Source organism: Mesoplodon mirus (genome assembly GCF_964341445.2).
Source record: "Mesoplodon mirus genome assembly, chromosome: 12".
Taxonomy (NCBI): Eukaryota; Metazoa; Chordata; class Mammalia; order Artiodactyla; family Ziphiidae; genus Mesoplodon; species Mesoplodon mirus.
The window spans coordinates 31,566,429-31,586,816 of NC_138988.1; the positions used below are offsets into that span (position 1 = coordinate 31,566,429).

A 20,388-nucleotide genomic window follows, 5' to 3' on the forward strand; every position below is an offset into this window, starting at 1 on the left:
TATGGTTTGCCCCTACTTTAAATGGCCCAGAAGGCAGGAATGCTAGACTGGTTTCACTTCTAGATATTGCATCTTACATGCAAGCTGGGCTCTCAGTCAAAGAGCAAAGACTGTTCTGCTGCTGGCTGTGCCTTTGTCTCGGCCTCCACTGCCCCACTCTGCCATTTCTGAAGGTTTTAGAAGGAAGAAAGACAGACAAGGGCTGATTATAAAATAAATATACCACAGGTCTGGCATACCAGAAAGATTCCTCCTCTTCCCTAAACACAGCCCACGAGGCTGGAAAGTCTAGAGTTCCTTTCTGCCTGTATCCTAGAAATTTCTCAATAAAGGACACATATATATGGTGCTTCTGAATAATCCAAACACCTTGGAGTGATTAATCAGGAGCTCATCATTATGCACTCCAAAGATAAATATTACAGATGCAAATGTATAAAAACATTAATCAGAAGTGGTGGAGGCAGGGGGTTAGGGTCAGCAGCGAGTTCACCATAAAGTGGGAAGAAAGACACGGGTACAGAGAGGGAGGTAAAATATGAAAGGAACTCTCTGTTACCTAACAATGTTCCCAGAACAAGTCTGGGTAGTATGCCAGAGAATGAACTAAGGAGTAAGATTCATGGACTTCATGACAGCTTTTTTTGTGGGGTCTGTGGACTTCCTTCCAGAAGGCAAAAGGTTACCGGCAGGTTGCCAAAGCAAACTCAGTGTACCTAGACTAGTCTCTGCACTAAGTCTCTTAGAACATAATCAATTCTCAATGATATGATTCTTAACAGTGACTAATAAAGAATAAGTGAAACGTGATTTGCTGACCAAAATTTTCCCTTATTTTCCTTTTCCACCATTCTTACATCCAGCCTGCCATTTATACCAAAGCACTTAATCATTTCTCCGTTCCAGGACTTGTGGAGAATGACAGGAAGGCAGCTTAGTCCTGAAGATCCTGCTGTTTACCTTCAGCTTGTGAGTGGGTGGGAAGGACTCTGGCCCCAGGGCAAGATAGTGAAGCCAAACAACTTTCCTGAGTCAGTCTTTGCAGGGTGGACTTGTGTGCTCAATGTTTTATGAATTCTTAAATTACAGATATTCCTACTAAATCAAAATATATAGATGCTTTCTTAAGTCAAATATAAAGATGGTATACAATTATTTTTCTCTTAACACTGAGGATTAAATTTTACTTTTCTCATGTACTTTTTCTCTTTTAAATGTTAAACAGAAGCTGCCACACATATAAAATTTAATTGTCAGAACAGAGGTCACCTTCTGTAGCCTTAGTGTCACACCTCCCTTGGATATCATTTTGTTCCATCTTGCTTTCTAACTCAGAGATGAGAAATGAGCTCAGTTCTGATTAAGAGGGAAATACCACACAATATTACCAGCACCTTTGGTTCTTCTTCACAAAAATAATCATATCTGGGCTTGCTTAGTTTGTAATATTTTAACCTGTGACAGTGCTGAAGATACATAATCATTATATTGTACACATTAAGTATGATTCTATGAGAGAAAGGAGAAAAAGGGGAAATGTTGAAAGGGAATATATGTGCATTAATAAAAGGTAGTAATTCATTTGCAGTGGATTACACAGATATAAGAATCTTATTAAAGAAGGTTTTAGTTACAGACTAGTATTCAATAGATGACATCAGGACAAATGGAAAGAAAAGCAATTTCACATTATAAAGGAGCATGGTATGGTGACTACACTTCATTTCACAATGAAAACATTGAACAAGAAAATAGAAAAGAAACATACTGACAAGATCAGACATATTTTTAAATGTGCTGCATTTAATGCAATCCAAAGGCTACCAACAACTTAGATGCTGTGACAACATGCCACTGCCATTTGTGGGAACAGTTAAAGCATTTCGCACTGATTGCTCAGTGACCAAAAACAGGCAAACAAATAATGCAACAAAATGGCTAACGCATTCAGAGTAACATACAACAGAATTATCTTCCGACCACAGCATTCTTCCCAGATTTTGAAAGAATTATGGCATGTGGACTGGAAGGACACAAAGTGCTTACAGTATTAAATACTAGTATATTTACTTTGGCACAAAATTTGTGTTCCAACCAAATAAAATGAGATTTCTCCCAAAATACATATCCTTAGCAAGAAGATAAAAAATGAACATATTACAAAATCAATATGGCCACATGTGAATAAAAAATGTTACAGTTTTTTTCTTTAGGAACAAACATGAAGACAGAAGAACAACAATCATTTCCAAGTTCAGGATACTACAGGGAAAGAAAAGTGCAAAGGAAAACTACATGGATTAAACAGATCTTCTAAAAACACTTTTGGGAAAATTTGTTATTTAAGACAAAGAGTTGTCTTCAACTTCCTTCTGTTTAAAACAAATCCTTCATTTAAGAGGGTCTACAACTGGGGTGAGCCCTGCCGGGTAGATGAAAATGCATCAGCCTTCTCCATCCCCTAAGCCGGCCAGAAGTCAATACAGGGAATAGTGTAAGGCCAGTAGGACTGATCGCAGCTCTTATTGCCCCACTCTCAACTTCAAGGCTCTGCTCAGGAAAAGCCTGGGTGGGGTCTCTGCTCCAACATCAACCCTCACCATTTTAAACATGATTTTTTTTTAAAGCCACCAAGAAAACGGTCACAGAACATGTATTTGGCTGGCTGGGTATGAGCTGAGTTTTCTCATAAGCAACTTTTCAGGCCAGTGTCACCTGAGGGGTTTAGACAGCATTATGGTGTGGCCCCAGTTAGCTTTCCAAAAGTATTCTAAATTAAATATGATACTGTCTTTGAAAGATAAACAGTGAATCAAGTAATCTGGTACAAAGGACTTCTCATATAGGTCAACTAACTGGTAGAGAAAAACTTTTAACGTAATTTTGTTTATTTGTATTTTTGAGACCAAACCTTACTGATGAATTCTCTATATATGGATCATGATACACAGCTAGAAATCACCAGGCAGAGATGCTCCCAGTATCAACTCTGTGACAGGTAATACTTCCCTTTAGTTCTAACTAGCATGAATATCTGATTTGCTTTTGGCTTTAAGTCCAACCATAATTGGGCTCATAATGTCTTTTCGCTTTACCTCTTTCTGTACATCCTTTGCTTGGTTTTCAGCCTTACTGAGAAGAGTTTTTAAATCAGCTGAATCCCGAAGATGCTGTTCTTTCAAGGATCCCACTTGATTCTCAAGCTCTTTCCTAGTCATCTGCAGGATGCTGAGATCACTGGTAAGCTCTAAACTCTGCTTCTGAGAACTGCAACATAAATATTGACCGAGTTATTCATGTAGAAACCAGACACAGCAGGAAGTCCAATTTCTTATACATTTTAGGAGGAGGGATGGAGTGGATTTTAGATGAGGAAAGAAAAGTGTAAAAAAGAATGATATTTTCAATAAGTAAAAAGCATTAAAACACTAAAACAATGAAAGTTTAAAGTTGTGTCCTATTTTCATATAATCAAATACACACAAAGTTTGAAATTGTAAAAATAGAAGGTGACTAATTGTATATTTTGTCATATCACATTATATTAACTGTATCATAAAAAGATTCAGTGTAGGTCTTCTACAGGAAAAGAAAGCACATATTCCAACTATTTTCTTTAAGTACTTGACAAATAGGATGGCAGACAGAAACTTAAAGCTTAGGAGCCACTTCCAACTTAAGTAAAGATAAACCTACTGAAATGAGAAGACACCAAACTGGGGGGGAAAGCACAAGACAAAGAACCAGGAGTCTGGGTTCTAGACCCCAGATCTGCCACTATTTAGTTGTGGGATGTTGAGCAAGTCACTTAACTGGTGCCATTTCATTCTCTGAGTAAGCATTTCCTGAGCTCTAAGATCTGTGCCAGGCACCATTTGCACAGACACAAATAACACAAGGAGAGTCTCAGTGCCCTCCACTGTCAAACAAGAAGACAGAACTCAATAATTTCTGAGGCTGTTTTCCATCTTAAATTCTATGATCGCTGTTATAACCTGATGTAAAAAAAAAAAGTCCCATTTACACACTAGGAAAACAGCTTGATAAGCAGGAATAGAAATTCTTTGTTCAATTCCTTCTACACCATGGACAACAAAGAACAGAAGACCTGTATATTGTAGCTGTTTTAAAGAATTTGGCTCCATCTACAACAGAAATAGCTAAAGGAGGATAAGGTTTTCAAGACATCCTCTCAGGATGGATCATAAGACTCAGACTCAATATTGTAACTGAAGTACTATAGAGTATAAATCCCATGCTGATTAGATGCTAGGCAGATCGTAGGGTGTAAGTGTGATGTTGTCAGGGCAATATAGCTAGGAACTATATGGCATGTAAGACACTGTAAAGGGAGACTAGCTTCTAAATACTACTTACATGCTGGGGAGGCTTAACAAATTAACTTAGAGAACTATTAAATCAGAAAAGTTTAAAAAACAGAATTAATGTCTTAAATAGTTTTTGTGAGTTTAGACAGATAACTTGACCAATGATCTAATATTCCACCCTTCTGGGGCCTAATATTATTAAACCATATGCTTCTAACTCATGAGGAGTTTGTAGGATTGCTTTTCAATACTTAAACAAAATTTGAAGTAATTAAAAAAAAACATTTAACAATCTTCCAGATTCCAATTAATTATATCTCAAAAATACAGGATCAAGTCTGAATCTTTAAAGTATCAAAAATTCCAAAACAAGAATAATTTAAGATAATCAGTACTGGTAATCAAATATCAGTATTTCTTGCTTGAGAGAATACCAAACTAAATGGATTCACCAAGATCCAAATGTATTCCAAATATGAAGAACTTGAGTGTCTGTATCATCTTACACACACTTTATACCAATTTGCCCACATGTTCTGTCACACAGATGAGCAGCTGGTACATACATATACACAAACGTGTGCGTGTGTGTCTGTGTGAGACCACCCATTTATTTATTTATTTGTTTGTTTGTGTTTTGGGCCTTTATTTTGTCCTTTTCATATTTTGAAATTGCTTTTACAAACTTTTACATAAAAAACAAACATTTGTTTTGTTCTTTATTATTAGTTATCTTTAAACATTCAAAAAGTAATACACATAGAAAAGACTATGGAAAGGTATGACACTGGAAGAGAAAAAAATGCTTTAAAGATACTGATATTGACCATATGATGTTGTAAGGCATTTTAGAGAATAAGTCAGCACATCTTGCTCCTTCAACTAGTTCTTGATTTTTAAAATGTAAAACCAATATTACAGTTGCCCTTTTTTTTTTAAATTGAGGTCCAGTGAGGTTAAATAACATTTTTTTAAAGATTTTTTTTTTGATGTGGAGCATTTTTTAAAGTCTTTATTGAATTTGTTACAATATTGCTTCTGTTTTATGTTTTGGTTTTCTGGCCGAGAGGCATGTGGGATCCCTGACCAGGGATCAAACTCACACCCCCTGCATTGGAAGGTGAAGTCTTAACCACTGGACCACCAGGGAAGTCCTGTTTTTATAAGAGATAACAAGGAATACTATTTTCTGATATATCTAGTCCTTTCATTATCATTTTTCCCTAAAGCTTGTTTTCTATGGGAACTGACCTTGGTCACTGAGTTTTTGCTAATCTTAATGCTCTTCAGGAGTATAAATACAAGGCTAACAAGAGAGTAATGACTCCCATTTTTGGTGTACTCTGGGGAGGGAGATGGATTAAAGAATGGCTTCAATAATAAACACGTACTACTTTCATATCTGAATTAGAATGTAAACATTGTTTAAATAAAAAACATGGAATGGATCAAAATTTTAAGGAAGAAATAAATTTTAAACTATGTAACAAGTGTTGATGAGAAAATAGGACTCCACTAAATTTGCTGGAATAAATCTATTACATTCATTGGTTTGCCTGTAAGGTAATGGATGTTAGAAAGATTTAATTGGTTTTAGCAAATTTTTGATCTCATATATTATTACTTTTTATATAACCCTGTTTGAAATTCAAAAGCTGAATTTGTATCTTTCAACAGTATCAATTCTTTATCATCTCCTGATCACCCTTATAAACAGAAGGGATCATTGGCAAGAAAGAAAAACAAACTTGTATTGAAATTTATTATCATTTAGTTTAAAGGGCAAGTTCAATCATAGATCTTTTGCTGTCTGTTGGCGGGGAGAAGGGGCATTTAGTGAATCTATATTCCATGAGTACACCGAAAGGAAAGGACATGCAGGTGATGGCAGAAAAAAGTGCTGAAGTACTCATTTAGCGTGGTTAACCTGCCAGATAGTCAAAAAGAGTCTGGCTGAATATTTTGCTCCAAAAAGGTATTTAAGTATCAAAATTAAACTTAAAATTTAGATGAAAATCTAAAGATAAAGAAATATTTTGAACCTAAATAAGAGTTCTTGCATACTTGTGCAATTCTTTTTCTTGCCGCTGCAATTCTGATGATAGCAAAACATTTTCCTTTTTTAGAGAACGGCATTCGGCTTCCAATACATTCCATTCCTTTCTCAACTTCTCTAGTTCACCTAAAATAGTCCCAAAACACATTTGTTAATATAGGAACATAACTATTTTTTCCCTTAAACATGTAGATTTTACATGGCTATTCTTTGATTCCTGTTACTTCGCAGTGGCACCTCAGGGAAGTTCCCATCACCCTGAACTTCAGTAATATTTTTTTCTCACTTCACTTTTATAAGATAAATAATTTTTAACAGTATTTAAATAAAATGTAAAATTGTAAAGATTTTCAATTTATTGTAGAGCTTACAGACCTGAAGAATGCTTATAGCCCCAATATAAAAACACTGATTTATACAACCAATCATTGTCAAAGACAAAACTAGCCTGAATGGTTATTTTGTACAAGTTATAAAGTTATCATTATCAAGAGTTAAGAGCTTTATGTAAAATACATTTCTTACCTTGTAGCCTCGTTGCTTCTTCTCTCTGCTGGTCCTCACATTGCTGACATCGAAGCTGAAAAGTATTTTGCAAACTCATGATTTCTTTCTCATATTCAGATGCTGCTTTCCGCCACCGCTCAAGCTCAGCTCGCACTTTCTTAAGCTCTTCTTGTAGAGAAGCAATGTCAGTGTCCCGCTCAGAGGCAGCCTTTTCTGCTGCTTGATGAAGGAGTAAAATTTCATCTCGGGCACTAAGCAATTCATCTCGAGTGCTTGTGATTTCACTGTCCTTCTCCTCCCGGAGGTTCTCAATATTGATGTGTAACCTCTGCAGTTGGGCTACAAAAGTATATTTACTCATCATTTTCTTAGTCCATAGTAATCAGGAATAAAAGAACAGCCCATATGGGACTGTAGTTACTGCATGGCCCAGGCTGTCAGAGCTGTTTGTTGCTTTTGATTAAACTGTACAAGCAATCCATGTTTAATGCAGAAAATGTCAAAATACAGAAACACAAAGAGAAAAAACCCCAAAAGCGATCTTTATTTCTCCCACACAGAGAAAATTGTTTCTAACATTTGGTACTTCCTCTCCTAGATTTTTTCTATGCATTTATACACATATAAATACAAAAATAGGGAGGGATCGTAATAAATACAATGTTCTCTATGCGGCTGCTGATGAATATTTTTCAACAACAAAAACCAGCTATACTAACTTTTTTGACTAATCCTTTATTTTAGACACTTGAGGCTGTTCAGATTTTAATTACTATAGACAATACACCTTATAACGCAATCTTGATTTTTTTTTTTCCTTAGGGTGCATTTGTAGACATAGAATTGCTTGGTCAGAGGGTAAGCATTAGTAAAACCTTTGATGTTCTTGACTCAGTTTTCTGTTCAAGTGTCAATTCCTTAAAGAAGCTTTCTCTGATGGCTTATCTAAAAATAGCCCTCTGTCATTCTCTAGCCCTTTACTCTGCCCTTATTGGACATCACATTATATACTTATTTGCTTATTCATCTTTTCCACTAGACTGTACATCCCATGCGTGCTATCCCCAATACTAGAAGAGTAAACAATCAAGAATTATTGGTTGAATTAATAAAGTTAATGAATATTGCCTAATGAAAGAGGTATATTTTTTAAGGATCTGGTCTTATTGCCCTCATGACTTGAACTGGAAACAATTTGTATAAAATCATACTTGGTTCAGAACTAGAATACTGGTCTTGATTATAATAACACAAGAAAATTAGAGGTATAAAAATTCCGTAGGTAGAAAAGAAGAATAATTAAAATAATTAAGAGGATTTAAGGCTTGCGTAGGAAGAAGTTGCCTAATAAATAAACATTAAAGAAAATATTAGACCTTTTAAGTCTGTGGGAAGCGTTAAGAGGTAACAGGTTCAAAAATCTGAAAAGACACAATGGCCATGGATAACATGACCATGGACTTGTAGATAAAATCCTGAAATATACATGCTGGCACTAGAGAGCACTCGATGCCCACGTAAGACAGCTTTAAGACAAAAGGAAGCACTACATCATAGAACTTTTAGGGATAATTGCCCATACACAATACAGAATGGAAGTATAGATTCAAATCAGATTTATATAAACTAATGGATAATGGCATTAAACTATAAGAGTGTAAAGAGCTTTCAATTTAAAAAGATATACAACCTACCCTAGAAATTCTTGTTTGACCATAATACAATTTTTTTAAATAACTCACATGTCCCACTCAAAAATAAGAAAACCCAAAAGACTGGTTTTTCTTTGGGATATTTTAGGGCAAATATCATAGGCCTTATATAATGACTCCCCATTTCGTCTCAACAGAGATTACTTGTCTATTTAACTTCTTCTTACCCTACCTCTCAAACTAAAATTTTAAAATAACATTGGTTCCTTCTTTGACAATGAAGGCAAATTAATTTTACTTTAGGAATTTTACAGTGACACAGGAAAGACATCTCCTGGAGTATCTCACAATTATAACCTCAAAGTACCAGGAGCTCTGGTTCGAAGAAAACCCTTGACAGGCAGGGGTCTTTTGGGTCATTTCTGTAATGACCCTGTGATAGCCATACAAAGAGAGAGCAAAATGGTGGATATGAAGAGCAGCCTTTACCAATGAAGGGAGTGCAGGGACCACTGTTCTATTCCATTTGGTAAATAATTTTTGTTGCAGTGCAAGTGCGCTATGAGCATTAGAAATAATATCACCAACAAGCTAAAAGTGCTGATGCACAGAGCTACTCGAACTGATTTCCTGTCTGAAGGCCTCCTTTGTAGTAAGTCACTACATAACCCAGAAAATGACAGTCTTACCAAATCCATATCTTCAATCTTCCTCTTCCCACTCCAAGTGGGAGGTACTACTAGAGTACTAGGGCATCTTCCCTTAAAAAAAAAGGGAGCCACAGAGAGCCCAGTTACAGTCTCAGATTCTAGGGAAGAACCAAAGCCTTGAACAATGGGAACCCTTTGCATTCTTACTTTCCATTTCTTTTGAATTGCTACAAACAAACAAACAGTAACAATCCCAAATAGCCTCGGGTGTTCCATACCTTGAAGAACCTGTATTTGTTTACTGGATTCCTCAACTTGATTTCGATAGGCTTTTCTTTCTTCTTCCAAAAGAGCTAAAAGTAAAGCACAGTATATCTAATTTTGTGATTTAATGAAAATATTCAGAATTGAGCAGCTGGAAGGTTCTAAGAAATTCTCTCCTAAACCTCACTGAAGGAAACAAAAGTTAGGCAGTGTTATCAGTGTTAGCAGTTAGGTAGTTTAAAGATTTTTTTAGGAGCACAAAACAGTAGTAAGTAATAAATGTATTCAACCGAGTAGTAGCTGTCTATACCTTGTATTGCCAAGATAACATGTGCTGTTCTTTACTTGAGAAGCATTCTTGATAGTTGTTAATCAGGATTTTGAGCTTAAATGTGAAAAACAGACTTAAAATCCTCATGTTCACTGCCAAGTACATAGTAAGTACTTACTGACAGGAAGTTCACAGTTCCCCGTGGGATGCAAATCTTCCTCCTGGTCAGGAAGGCCATTTTAGAGAACATGAGGATTCTAAGACTTTGTAAGGTACTAATTGACTGCAACTAGGTAACTGCTGTGAACGCTATAGAAATGTAAGCTCTAGGGAATAGCACAGACTCCAACTGGCCTGACTCTTATCGGTTGGGACATTAGAAAATTCTATACCTTAACTTTGCCTGGTTCCTCTCACTTACTGAAGAATCCACTGTAAAACTGCAGGGAATAAAAATTTCCCTTATCTTATACTGAGTAGCTAATATTAGGTATAACTAAAACGTAGAAATTTATATTTCTATGTTTTTTCCTTTTGCTGTACTTAATGTGTAATTAACTTTTAAGATCTTTCATTGGTACAGGCCTTTCTTAATTTTCACAAGAAAGTAGTGCAACTGTAACTCTCCTCACTTTACTGATCTGAAACATAAGCTCAGAGAGCATAGTGATGTCCCAAGATCACATATCTAATAAAGTTGTAGATCTGGAAGAAGATAACCATGCCTCTGGACTTGGAAGTTTGGGGCCATTCAGATATATCTTGTTGCTTTCACATCCCCTGAAGAATCAAAGTAATCTTGATCTCACCTTGAAGTTCAAAGCATTTTTGTTTACTTGCTCTAGCTAGTTCCTGGGCTTCAATCAATTCCTTCCGAAGATGCTGAATTTCTTGTTTTGCCTCAGTTTCTGACTGTGCACCCTGCAAGTCATCTGACAAAAATATGTTTATTTTAAAAGCAAAATTAGTATCATACCATAATCTCTACAACCAAAGATTAGCAATCTTTCTCATGTTTGGACATGCATAGTTAACAACATAGCACAACTAAGTTTAATAAAATTTAGAAGCAAATTGTATTAAGCATTTTAGTCATTTTACCTTGGAGAAAGAACACACATATGATTAAATTATTTTAGTAATTCATGGCAATGGTAATATAACATACATACTAATATATGCTAAATTATATATTTCACGTATATAAGGCTTATTAGAACTTATGCAAGGTTTGAAATTTAGTAGTATGATTATAATGCTATTCTTCTTTATCAATTTTGAAATTTCTTCATAATAAGTCAGAAAATTTTCACTTGGAACTTAACTGGAAATGGAAAAACAGAAAGAAACTTTTCTTCAAGAAAAAATATTTTAGCATGATTTCCCCAGCTGTGGAATACAAAATAAAAACTAAGCTGAAAGCTCCACTGTGCTCCCTTCATCATCACTGTTTCCTCAACACTACATACATAATAAGTAAATATTTGCTTAATTATCATTATTATTTAAAATTAATTAATTAATTTATTTTTGGCTGTGTTGGGTCTTTGTTGCTGCGCGTGGGCTTTTGTCTAGTTGTGGCAAGCGGGGGCTACTCTTCGTTGCGGTGCGCGGGCTTCTCGTTGCGGTGGCTTCTCTTGTGAAGCATGGGCTCTAGGCGTGCGGGCTCTAGAGTGCGGGCTCTAGAGTGCAGGCTCAGTAGTTATGGCTCGTGGGCTCTAGAGCACAGGCTCAGTAGTTGTGGTACACGGGCTTAGTTGCTCCGCGGCATGTGGGATCTTCCTGGACCAGGGCTCAAACCCGTGTCCCCTGAACTGGCAGGCGGATTCTCAACCACTGTGCCACCAGGGAAGCCCTGCTTAATTATTATTATTTTTTAAGAAATTTATTTATTTTATTTCAGTTATTTTATTTTTGGCTGCGTTGGGTCTTCGTTGCTGCATGCAGGCTTTTCTCTGGTTTTGGCAAGGGGAGGCTACTCTTCGTTGCCATGTGCAGGCTTCTCATTGCGGTGGCTTCTCTTCTTGTGGAGCACAGGCTTGAGGTGTGCGGGCTTCAGTAGTTGTGGTACACGGGCTCAATACTTGTGGCTTGCGGGCTCTAGAGTGTAGGCTCAGTAGTTGTGGTGCACGGGCTTAGTTGCTCCGTGGCATGTGGGATCTTCCTGGACCAGGGCTCGAACCTGTGTCCCCTGCATTGGCAGGTGAATTCTTAACCTCTGCTCCACCAGGGAAGCCCAGCCCTGCTTAATTATTAAATGATGTAACCTAAGTGATTTTATCAAAATAAATTAGAGCCAGCATGACATCTCAAATAAGCTCCCTCCCCTAATTCTTTTCTCTCTAGTCACTCTGCTCATCATCTTTCATTGTATTAGAACTTTCTACTACTGAACACTGCCTGAAATGAATGTATCATCAGGTAGGCCATATTCTTCTAGTACATTCTATTTGACTACTACTTTGGTTTACAAACAACTCAGGCATAACAACTTCAATCTGTCAAAAAAGAATTAAGAATAAAATTTCACAGTGTAATCACTGCAGGTCTTAAATATTACAAACACATGTTTTCATCCTCATATCTTACTTCTCCCTGTCAAAAATCTGACTCTAGGTTCATCTATTTTAGCCAGTCTATCAACTCTTCCTTCAAACAGTCATGGTAAGGGTGGAGGCAAAGAGAGAGAGAGATTGAGAGAGATTTTCTAGTGGCAGGTGCATTGTCACAGCAACTACAAAACTTCGCTTTCAATATCATGCATTGGGGTCTGCAAAGGTTCTAGCTGCCCATCTCTGGAATTGTCATTATGTAGGACAACATCCTTATTCTTAGGAGTATTAAAGCAGGAAGTATCATGATGCCTTTATCTTTTTTTTTTTTAAAGTTGATTTACAATGTTGTGTTAATTTCTGCTGTACAGCAAAGTGACTCAGTTACACATACATTTATTCTTTTTCTTATTCTTTTCCATTATGGTTTATCACAGGATATTGATTATAGTTCCACGTGCTATACGGCCGGACCTTGTTGTTTATCCATCCTAAATATAATGGCTTGCATCTGCTAATCCCAAACTCCCAGTCCTTCCCTCCTCAACCCCACCTCCTCCATGGCAACCACAAGTCTGTTCTCCATGTCTGTAAGTCTGTTTGTTTCGTAGATATGTTCATTTGTGTCATAATTTAGATTCCCACATACAAGTGATATCATATGGTATCTGTCTTTCTCTTTCTGACTTACTTTGCTTAGTATGATAATCTCTAGGTCCATCTATGTTGTTGCAAATGGCATTATTTCATTATTTTTTTATGGCTGAGTAATATTCCATTGTATATATATACCACATCTTCTTTATCCATTCATCTGTTGATGGACATTTAGATTGCTTCCATGTCGTGGCTATTGTAAAGAGTGCTGCTATGAATATTGGGGTGCATGTCTCTTTTTGAACTGGGTATATGCCCAGGAGTGGGACTGCTGGATCATATGGCAAATCTATTTTTAGTTTTTTGAGGAACCGCCATACTGTTTTTCATTGTGGCTGCACCGATTTACATTTCCACCAACAGTGTAAGAGGGTTCTCTTTTCTCCACACCCTCTCCAGTATTTATTATTTGTAGACTTTTTAATGATAGCCATTCTGATGGGTGTGAGGTATAGTTTTGATTTGCATTTCTCTAATAATTAGCGATGATGAGCATCTTTTCACGTGTATGTCTTCTTTGGAGAAATGTCTATTTAAGTCTTCTGCCCATTTTTTGATTGGGTTGCTTTTCTGTTATTGAATTGTATGAGCTACTTGTATATTTTGGAAATTAAGCCCTTGTTGGCTGCATCATTTGCAAAGTATATGTAAATGTCATTTGCAAGTATCATGATGCCTTTATCTTACTTTCAAGTAGTCTGGCAAAAAATATCTACATAATATCTTTCAGTAGATATTTTCCTACTTGTATGTTAGGGTTTTTTTCTAAGTATTTTTGACAATTTGGGCTAAATAATTCTTTGTTTTGGGGCTGGCCTGTGGATCGCGGGGTGTTTAGTAGGTTCATTGGTTTCAACACACTAGATGCTAATAGCACTGCCTCTCAGTTGTAACAACCAAAAATGTTTCCATATACTGCCCAATGTCCCTGGGGGTATAAAATTGCCCCACCTTGAGAACAACTGTTCCATGTTAATAACTTTATAACCAAGAGAAAACAAATCTACACATAGGCTTCTTTCTCACAGAAGCACTGGTTAGTAATTCTGAAACTATTTTCTGTATATTCTAAAAATGTTTTAAAAAATTAATAAATTGTAGATAATGGCATCCAGGTTTCTCACTATCAGGAAAGACAATTACAGATATGGAAATACGAAAGACAATTAATTCTGTGGTGTAAGGTACGAATTAGAAGAAGATCTGAATGTATAAAATAGATTCTAATAGATCTGAATGTATAAAAATAAATAGATATAGACATGTGAGGCAGTAAATATAGCCATACATGTATGTATGGATATGAATATACATACATCTATTTCTTAACTCTGTCCACTCAAGTGGGCCTAGAAGTAATGAACACACCATATACTCAGATCTTGGTTTGTAAGTACCATTCTCTAGTTTAAAAAACTAGGGCTCTGTGGAGAAATGGCTGATTTCAGGACTAAATCTAAGTACAAGATGAATGTAGAACATCTTTTTTGTGTCAGAAAGTAAGAAAGGACTCAAAGAATGATTGGGTCCAAAAAGACATAAGGGGCTCCCACTGGCCAAACATGAGACAATTTGAGTATCAAAATAAATAATGATAGTGACAGATGATAATCCACTGAATAAAACATGAATCCATGAATTCACACTGATATAGAAAAAGAAAGGAAGGAAGGAAAGAAGAAAGGGAAGGGAAGAGAAAACTCTTCCATGTTGTAGAAAGCTTGCTAATAAATGTAGAAGGATGACAGAATTATGAAATCACTACTTGGCAACTATGATTATAATAAATGATTCAGGCAATCATCATAAGGAGACATCAAAGCTAAGAAGATAAATGTTGGAGGAGTAACAGGATATTTAAAGTTAACATCATCAGTGAGAGAACAATTCAACATCAGGTGCCTCCTGATATGATGCTCCAAATTATTTCTGTTATATTACTGCCAAAGATGCACAACTTTAATCTAAATACGAGGAAACATTAGATACAACCAAACTGAGGGACATTTTAGAAAATGACCATGGTTCTTCAAAAATGTCAATGTCATGGAACACAAAGAAAAACTGAGGAACTGTTCCAGATTAAAGGAGACTAAAGAGACTTGACAGATGAATGCAACGCATGACTCAGGATTTTTCTGAGGACATTATTGAGACAACTGACAACACATGAATAAGGTCTGTGTATTTGATAATAGTAATATATCAGCTTGTAGTTAATTTCCTGATTTTGAGAATTATACAGTAGTTATGGAAGAGAAACAGAAAACACACATGAAAATATTTAGGAGCAAGGTTATCACGCCAGCAATTTACTCTCAATGGTTCAGGGAGAGAGAGGGAGGAGGAAGGAAGAGGGAAAGGGAGATGAATAAATCAAATTTGGTAAAATGTTAACAGCAAATAGAGTGAAATCTTAACAGTTGGAAAATCTGGATGAAGAGTATATGAGGTTCTTTGTTCTATTCTTGCAACTTTTCTGTAAGTCTGAAATTATATCAAAATAAAAAGTCAAAAGAATAATTTCTACATATATACATAAACAAATAAAGAAAACATGGCAAAATACTAACAACTGCTGAATCTAGGTGATGGGCACATATGGAAGTTTTTGGCATTCTTCAATTTTTCTTGTGTTTGAAATTTTTCATAATTAAAAAAGGTCTCTTGAAATTACCAATCCTAATGCTGCAATCTTGGAGCAATCATTTCTCCCTATATTCTTATCCTTAACCTATCTTCCCCTTCTGCATTCTATATTGCATTGTGACACTAGAGCAATTTTCTTACTGAGATCAAGAACCTACACTGCCGGGGCTTCCCTGGTGGCGAAGGGGTTAAGAATCCACCTGCCAATGCAGGGGACACAGGTTCGAGCCCTGGCCTGGGAAGATCCCACATGCCGCAGAGCAACTAAGCCTGTGCGCCACCACAACTACCGAGCCTGCACTCTAGAGCCCATGAGCCACAACTACTGAAGCCCGCGTGCCCTAGAGCCCATGCTCCGCAACAAGAGAAGCCACCACAATGAGAAACCCGCGCACCACAACGAAGAGTAGTCCCCGCTCGCCACAACTAGAGAGAAAAGCCCGTGTGCAGCAACAAAGACCCAATGCAGCCAATAAATAAATAAATAAATAAAATTATTTTTTTAAAAAGGAAGATAAATGAAAGCCTTATTGAGCTAAATAAATACTCATTTTATTTAGATGTGCAAGTCAAATGGAAATAAATGTTTTTTAGGAACTATGATGAGGTGAAACGATTAGTAGAATCTGTTTTCCTTTTAACACAAATCATGTCTTTAGAAGTGCTTGGTGTATAGTCTGGGCCAGGAACCAGCTTTTCTCAGACTAAGGCTAAATCCTATAAAAAGGTCTACACCACACAATAACCCACTAAAGAACCAGTCGTGGCACACAGAATACGTGATACTCTAAATTAAATTTGGTGTCACTATTTCTTCAGAAGAGTGACTGGAGATTTAACTTAAAATCTGACCTTTGCTTTAAATGTGGGTGAGATACTCTGAACCACGTGGTAAAGGGCCAAATCAAAACATTTCTGCCTGAGTTCTATTTTGCATGTGCATGTTTGTTGAAGGCTAATGTAGCCATAACATCTGTTACCTCAGCAACTGACAGAAGTGACCTAGCAGAAGCAGCTGGCCAGGTGGGTGCCATCCTCTTTCTACTACTATCACCGATTCCTTTGGAAAGTCTGGTAGTTTGGTTGCAGGCTTGGTTGATGAGAACCTTCCCAGTGGAGGAAGACCACTTTCTTGCTGTGGATATGTGTAGTCATGTGAGATAGTCCTAGGTGGTAGCCTATGAATTTAACTTTGGCAGCAGCCTCTTACTGTTGATTCTCACCCCTTTGCCATTCCTTCTGACCAGCCGGGTTCCTTCTTGACAACTGGATCTTCTGTTGGCTCCTTTGTCCTTCCCATTGTTCTTCTCTTTCTCTATAAATTCCCCCTGCTATCACAGTCCATCCCTATGCAGAGAATTCCCAAACACTGTTACTGACTTCTTTCTGACCCAGTCTTATCTTTCTCCACATCTGCCTCACACAGCCTGTGTTGCACCACACTTTCCTACTGGTAAATGTTATTCCTACATTAAACATTAATCCTATTTGTACATGTCAGTACTATTTTAAGGAAAGGCATGGCTCCCTTTTCCCTCTTGGTGTACCCTGACTTATCTTTAACCAACACATTTGGGAAGCCCATTCTGACTACTGCTCCACCCCTCCCCTGCCCCTAGCCAGGAAATTAGCTCTGCTCTCCAAAGTTTTCACCACACCTATTAAAACAGTTATTACGCTATCAACATGTCTCCTTACTCCATAGGACTGTAGCCTCCTCATGTGTCTTATCTCTGTATCTCCTGGGCCAATAAATGTCACAGAAATAAATGAAAATGGCTTTCCAGTCCGAGTTTCTGTATCACACTTCCAACTGCATTTCTGGTTCCGAGGGTGACAATACAAAACTTCTGAACATGAAAGGAAGAACTTTTAATAATTATGCTGGGGGCCTCCCTGGTGGTGCAGTGGTTGAGAGTCCGCCTGCCGATGCAGGGGACAGGGGTTCGTGCCCCGGTCAGGGAGGATCCCATATGCCGCGGAGCGGCTGAGCCCGTGAGCCATGGCCGCTGAGCCTGTGCGTCCGGAGCCTGTGCTCCGCAACGGGAGAGGCCGCAGCAGTGAGAGGCCTGCGTACTGGAAAAAAAAAAAAAAAAAAAAAAAAAAAAAAAAAAATAATAATAATAATTATGCTGGGACAACAGGTATAAATGGTTTCAGGCAAAAAAAAAAAAAAATGGTTTCAGGCAAACCAGAACCTATGGAAAACCTTCCTGTTCAACATGTGCCAAACTAAAAACATCATTGTCTTTCCACCACATCATTTAGACTATGTCCCTAGTTATTTATACGTCCTGCAAGTTGGCAGTTGGATCTAGAATCTTGATCAGGTTCAGGTTCAGTTTTTTTGTCACTGAATACATCACATGTGGTATGACACACTTTCAGGGTCATCTCAAATGATACTTCTTCCATGAATCACCTTTCCTCCCCATCTCTTCTCAGATAAACAAAAAGAAACAAATATAAAATCTGGACGTTCTTTCTCCTTTCTTTGACTCCTACTGGCAACAACCACCAAGAAACAGCTTATCATCTATACCTCTTCTATAGCTAGTTTGTCTAGAAACTCCTCAAATCCCAAAGAGAGTCTTATTAGACTTTGAAACCACTGGAGTCTCTGGCACAGTTCCCTAAATAGAGCAAACTTGCATTAGACACTACTTGGACTGAATTCCAGTCTTCTTTTGTCTTTTTTTTTTGGGAAATGATTTCAAGCATATAAAAACCTGTGGATCAAGCCACAGCTTTATTTCTCTCAAAAGTGGCATAAATTGGTTGAAAATAATATTTCAGGAAAAATTACTACTGCTATCATCATTTCATTAATATCTCATGGTGAATGTTTAATCTACTTTAGATTCTTTTCCTAACCCTAGATGACTAACATGACAGGTAGCACATTATAATTCTAAAAAAAGATTGGCTGTTTTTAAAAAAGGAAATAATAAAATTTGAAAATAATGGCTCAAGAAGCCAGGCATAGGGTTTCAATGAATAAAATAAAGGGTCTACTTTCTACAACTCTCAAGGTTAACACTGTGGTCTAATAATTTATACTCTTCATTTAAGAGAAAAATTCTGTCAGTCTACTGAACCTAATTACACAGACAACAAAACATAACCACATATACTCAAGCATAACCCAAGTGTTTCTAATAAATGACAGTAAATACATAATTTTAAAGAATTTAGGACTTCCCTGGTGGCACAGTGGTTAACAAGCTCTGCCTGTTAATGCAGGGGACACAGGTTTGAGCCCTGGTCCAGGAAGATCCCGCATGCCGCGGAGCAACTAAGCCCGAGTGCCACAACTACTGAGCCTGTGCTCTAGAGCCTGCAAGCCACAACTACTGAGCACGCAAGCCGTAACTACTGAAGCCCACGCGCCTAGAGCCCGTGTTCCATGACAAGAGAAGCCACCGCAATGAGAAGCCCGCGCACCGCAACAAAGAGTAGCCCCTACTCGCGGCAACTAGAGAAAAATCCGCAAGCAGCAATGAAGACCCAATGCAGCCAAAAATAAATAAATTTATTAAAAAAAAAAAGAATTTACACAACTTTTACAAAGAAAAACAATGGATGAAACAACCATTTAGGGCTATGATGACTGTTTCTTGGAGACTCTTCTAAAATTTGCCGCTTCTAATGGGTGATTTTTCTTTATCTAATTACTGATTGACTTAACAATTCTTTTTTTTTTTTTTTTTGCGGTACACGGGCCTCTCACTGTTGTGGCCTCTCCCGTTGCGGAGCACAGGCTCCAGATGCGTAGGCTCAGCAGCCATGGCTCACGGGCCCAGCCGCTCCGCAGCACGTGGGATCCTCCCAGACCAGGGCACGAACCCGTGTCCCCTGCATCGGCAGGTGGACTCCCAACCACTGCGCCACCAGGGAAGCCCAACAATTCTATTCTTAAAATAAAGCTGCAAAATCTTTCAAGAGGTGTTGATAAAAATACCACTTATTTAAACAAAAGTTGGCAATCATACAGAAATGTAAGCAAAGTTTTTGGGTTCCGTTTTTGTCACCTTAACTGAAAGCAAGGTTAGGGAAACTAACCCATTTTCATCAATGGCACTCCAAGCAATTACCAGTAGCATTCATACACCCACCCTCCTTCCACATACACCTTGTGTTTTCCAGTCTCTATCTCCTGCAACTTCCCCTTTTATACCCTCTTCCTTGAGTCTGATTCTCTAGCCTATATCATGGGCACTTTTACAGATATAATTTAGCCTTCCTGTTGTACTCAAGAATTAAAAAAAATTTTGCCCTGACATCTGGCAAAGTAAACAAATTAATACATTATTAACTGGAAAATATCCACAACCAACAACTGCTTTTCCCTAAAAGATAAAGTAGGAAATATTTTTTAAAATCCCACAATCTTATTTAGTTAATGAAAAGTTACCCTTTAACTGATAGGTTTGCCTTTAAAAAAAATAATAAATGTATTTATTTAATTTATTTTTTTGGCTGCATTGGGTCTTCGTTGCTGCACACGGGCTTTCTCTAGTTGCGGTGAGCAGGGGCTACTCTTCATTGCAATGGGCAGGCTTCTCATTGCAGTGGCTTCTTTTGTTGCGGAGCACGGGCTCTAGGCATATGGGCTTCAGCAGTTGTGGCACACAGGCTCAGCAGTTGTGGCTCGCGGGCTCTAGAGGGCAGGCTCAGTAGTTGTGGTGCACGGGCTTAGTTGCTCCACAGCATGTGGGATCTTCCCAGACCAGGGATTGAACCCGTGTCCCCTGCATTGGCAGGTGGATTCTTAACGACTGCACCACCAGGGAAGTCCCCGG

General features: G+C 37.6%; 1 protein-coding gene and 1 long non-coding RNA gene across 18 annotated transcripts in view; one reads left to right on the forward strand and one right to left on the reverse strand.

The window, feature by feature from the left end:
- SLMAP (sarcolemma associated protein) overlaps positions 1-20,388 on the reverse strand; it is a 152,103-nt gene that overhangs the window by 4,902 nt on the left and 126,813 nt on the right. For all 15 annotated transcript variants that reach the window (XM_082638345.1, XM_082638343.1, XM_082638341.1 and 12 more), the window contains 5 exons: positions 10,538-10,660; positions 9,472-9,546; positions 6,910-7,230; positions 6,393-6,510; positions 3,096-3,267 (listed from right to left, as the gene is read on the reverse strand). In XM_082638345.1, the coding sequence (XP_082494471.1) occupies positions 3,096-3,267; positions 6,393-6,510; positions 6,910-7,230; positions 9,472-9,546; positions 10,538-10,660 (809 nt within the window). The remainder of the gene's footprint in view (positions 1-3,095; positions 3,268-6,392; positions 6,511-6,909; positions 7,231-9,471; positions 9,547-10,537; positions 10,661-20,388) is intronic.
- Positions 1,803-19,195, forward strand: LOC309813462. 3 transcript variants are annotated; one of them, XR_014295510.1, is made up of 4 exons: positions 1,803-2,998; positions 3,128-3,240; positions 12,718-12,870; positions 15,714-15,792. It is a non-coding gene; the product is annotated as an uncharacterized lncRNA (long non-coding RNA). The 3 variants fall into 3 exon arrangements; XR_014295508.1 differs by lacking the exons at positions 12,718-12,870; positions 15,714-15,792 and adding an exon at positions 18,830-19,195; XR_014295509.1 differs by lacking the exon at positions 12,718-12,870 and having other exon boundaries at positions 15,714-15,800.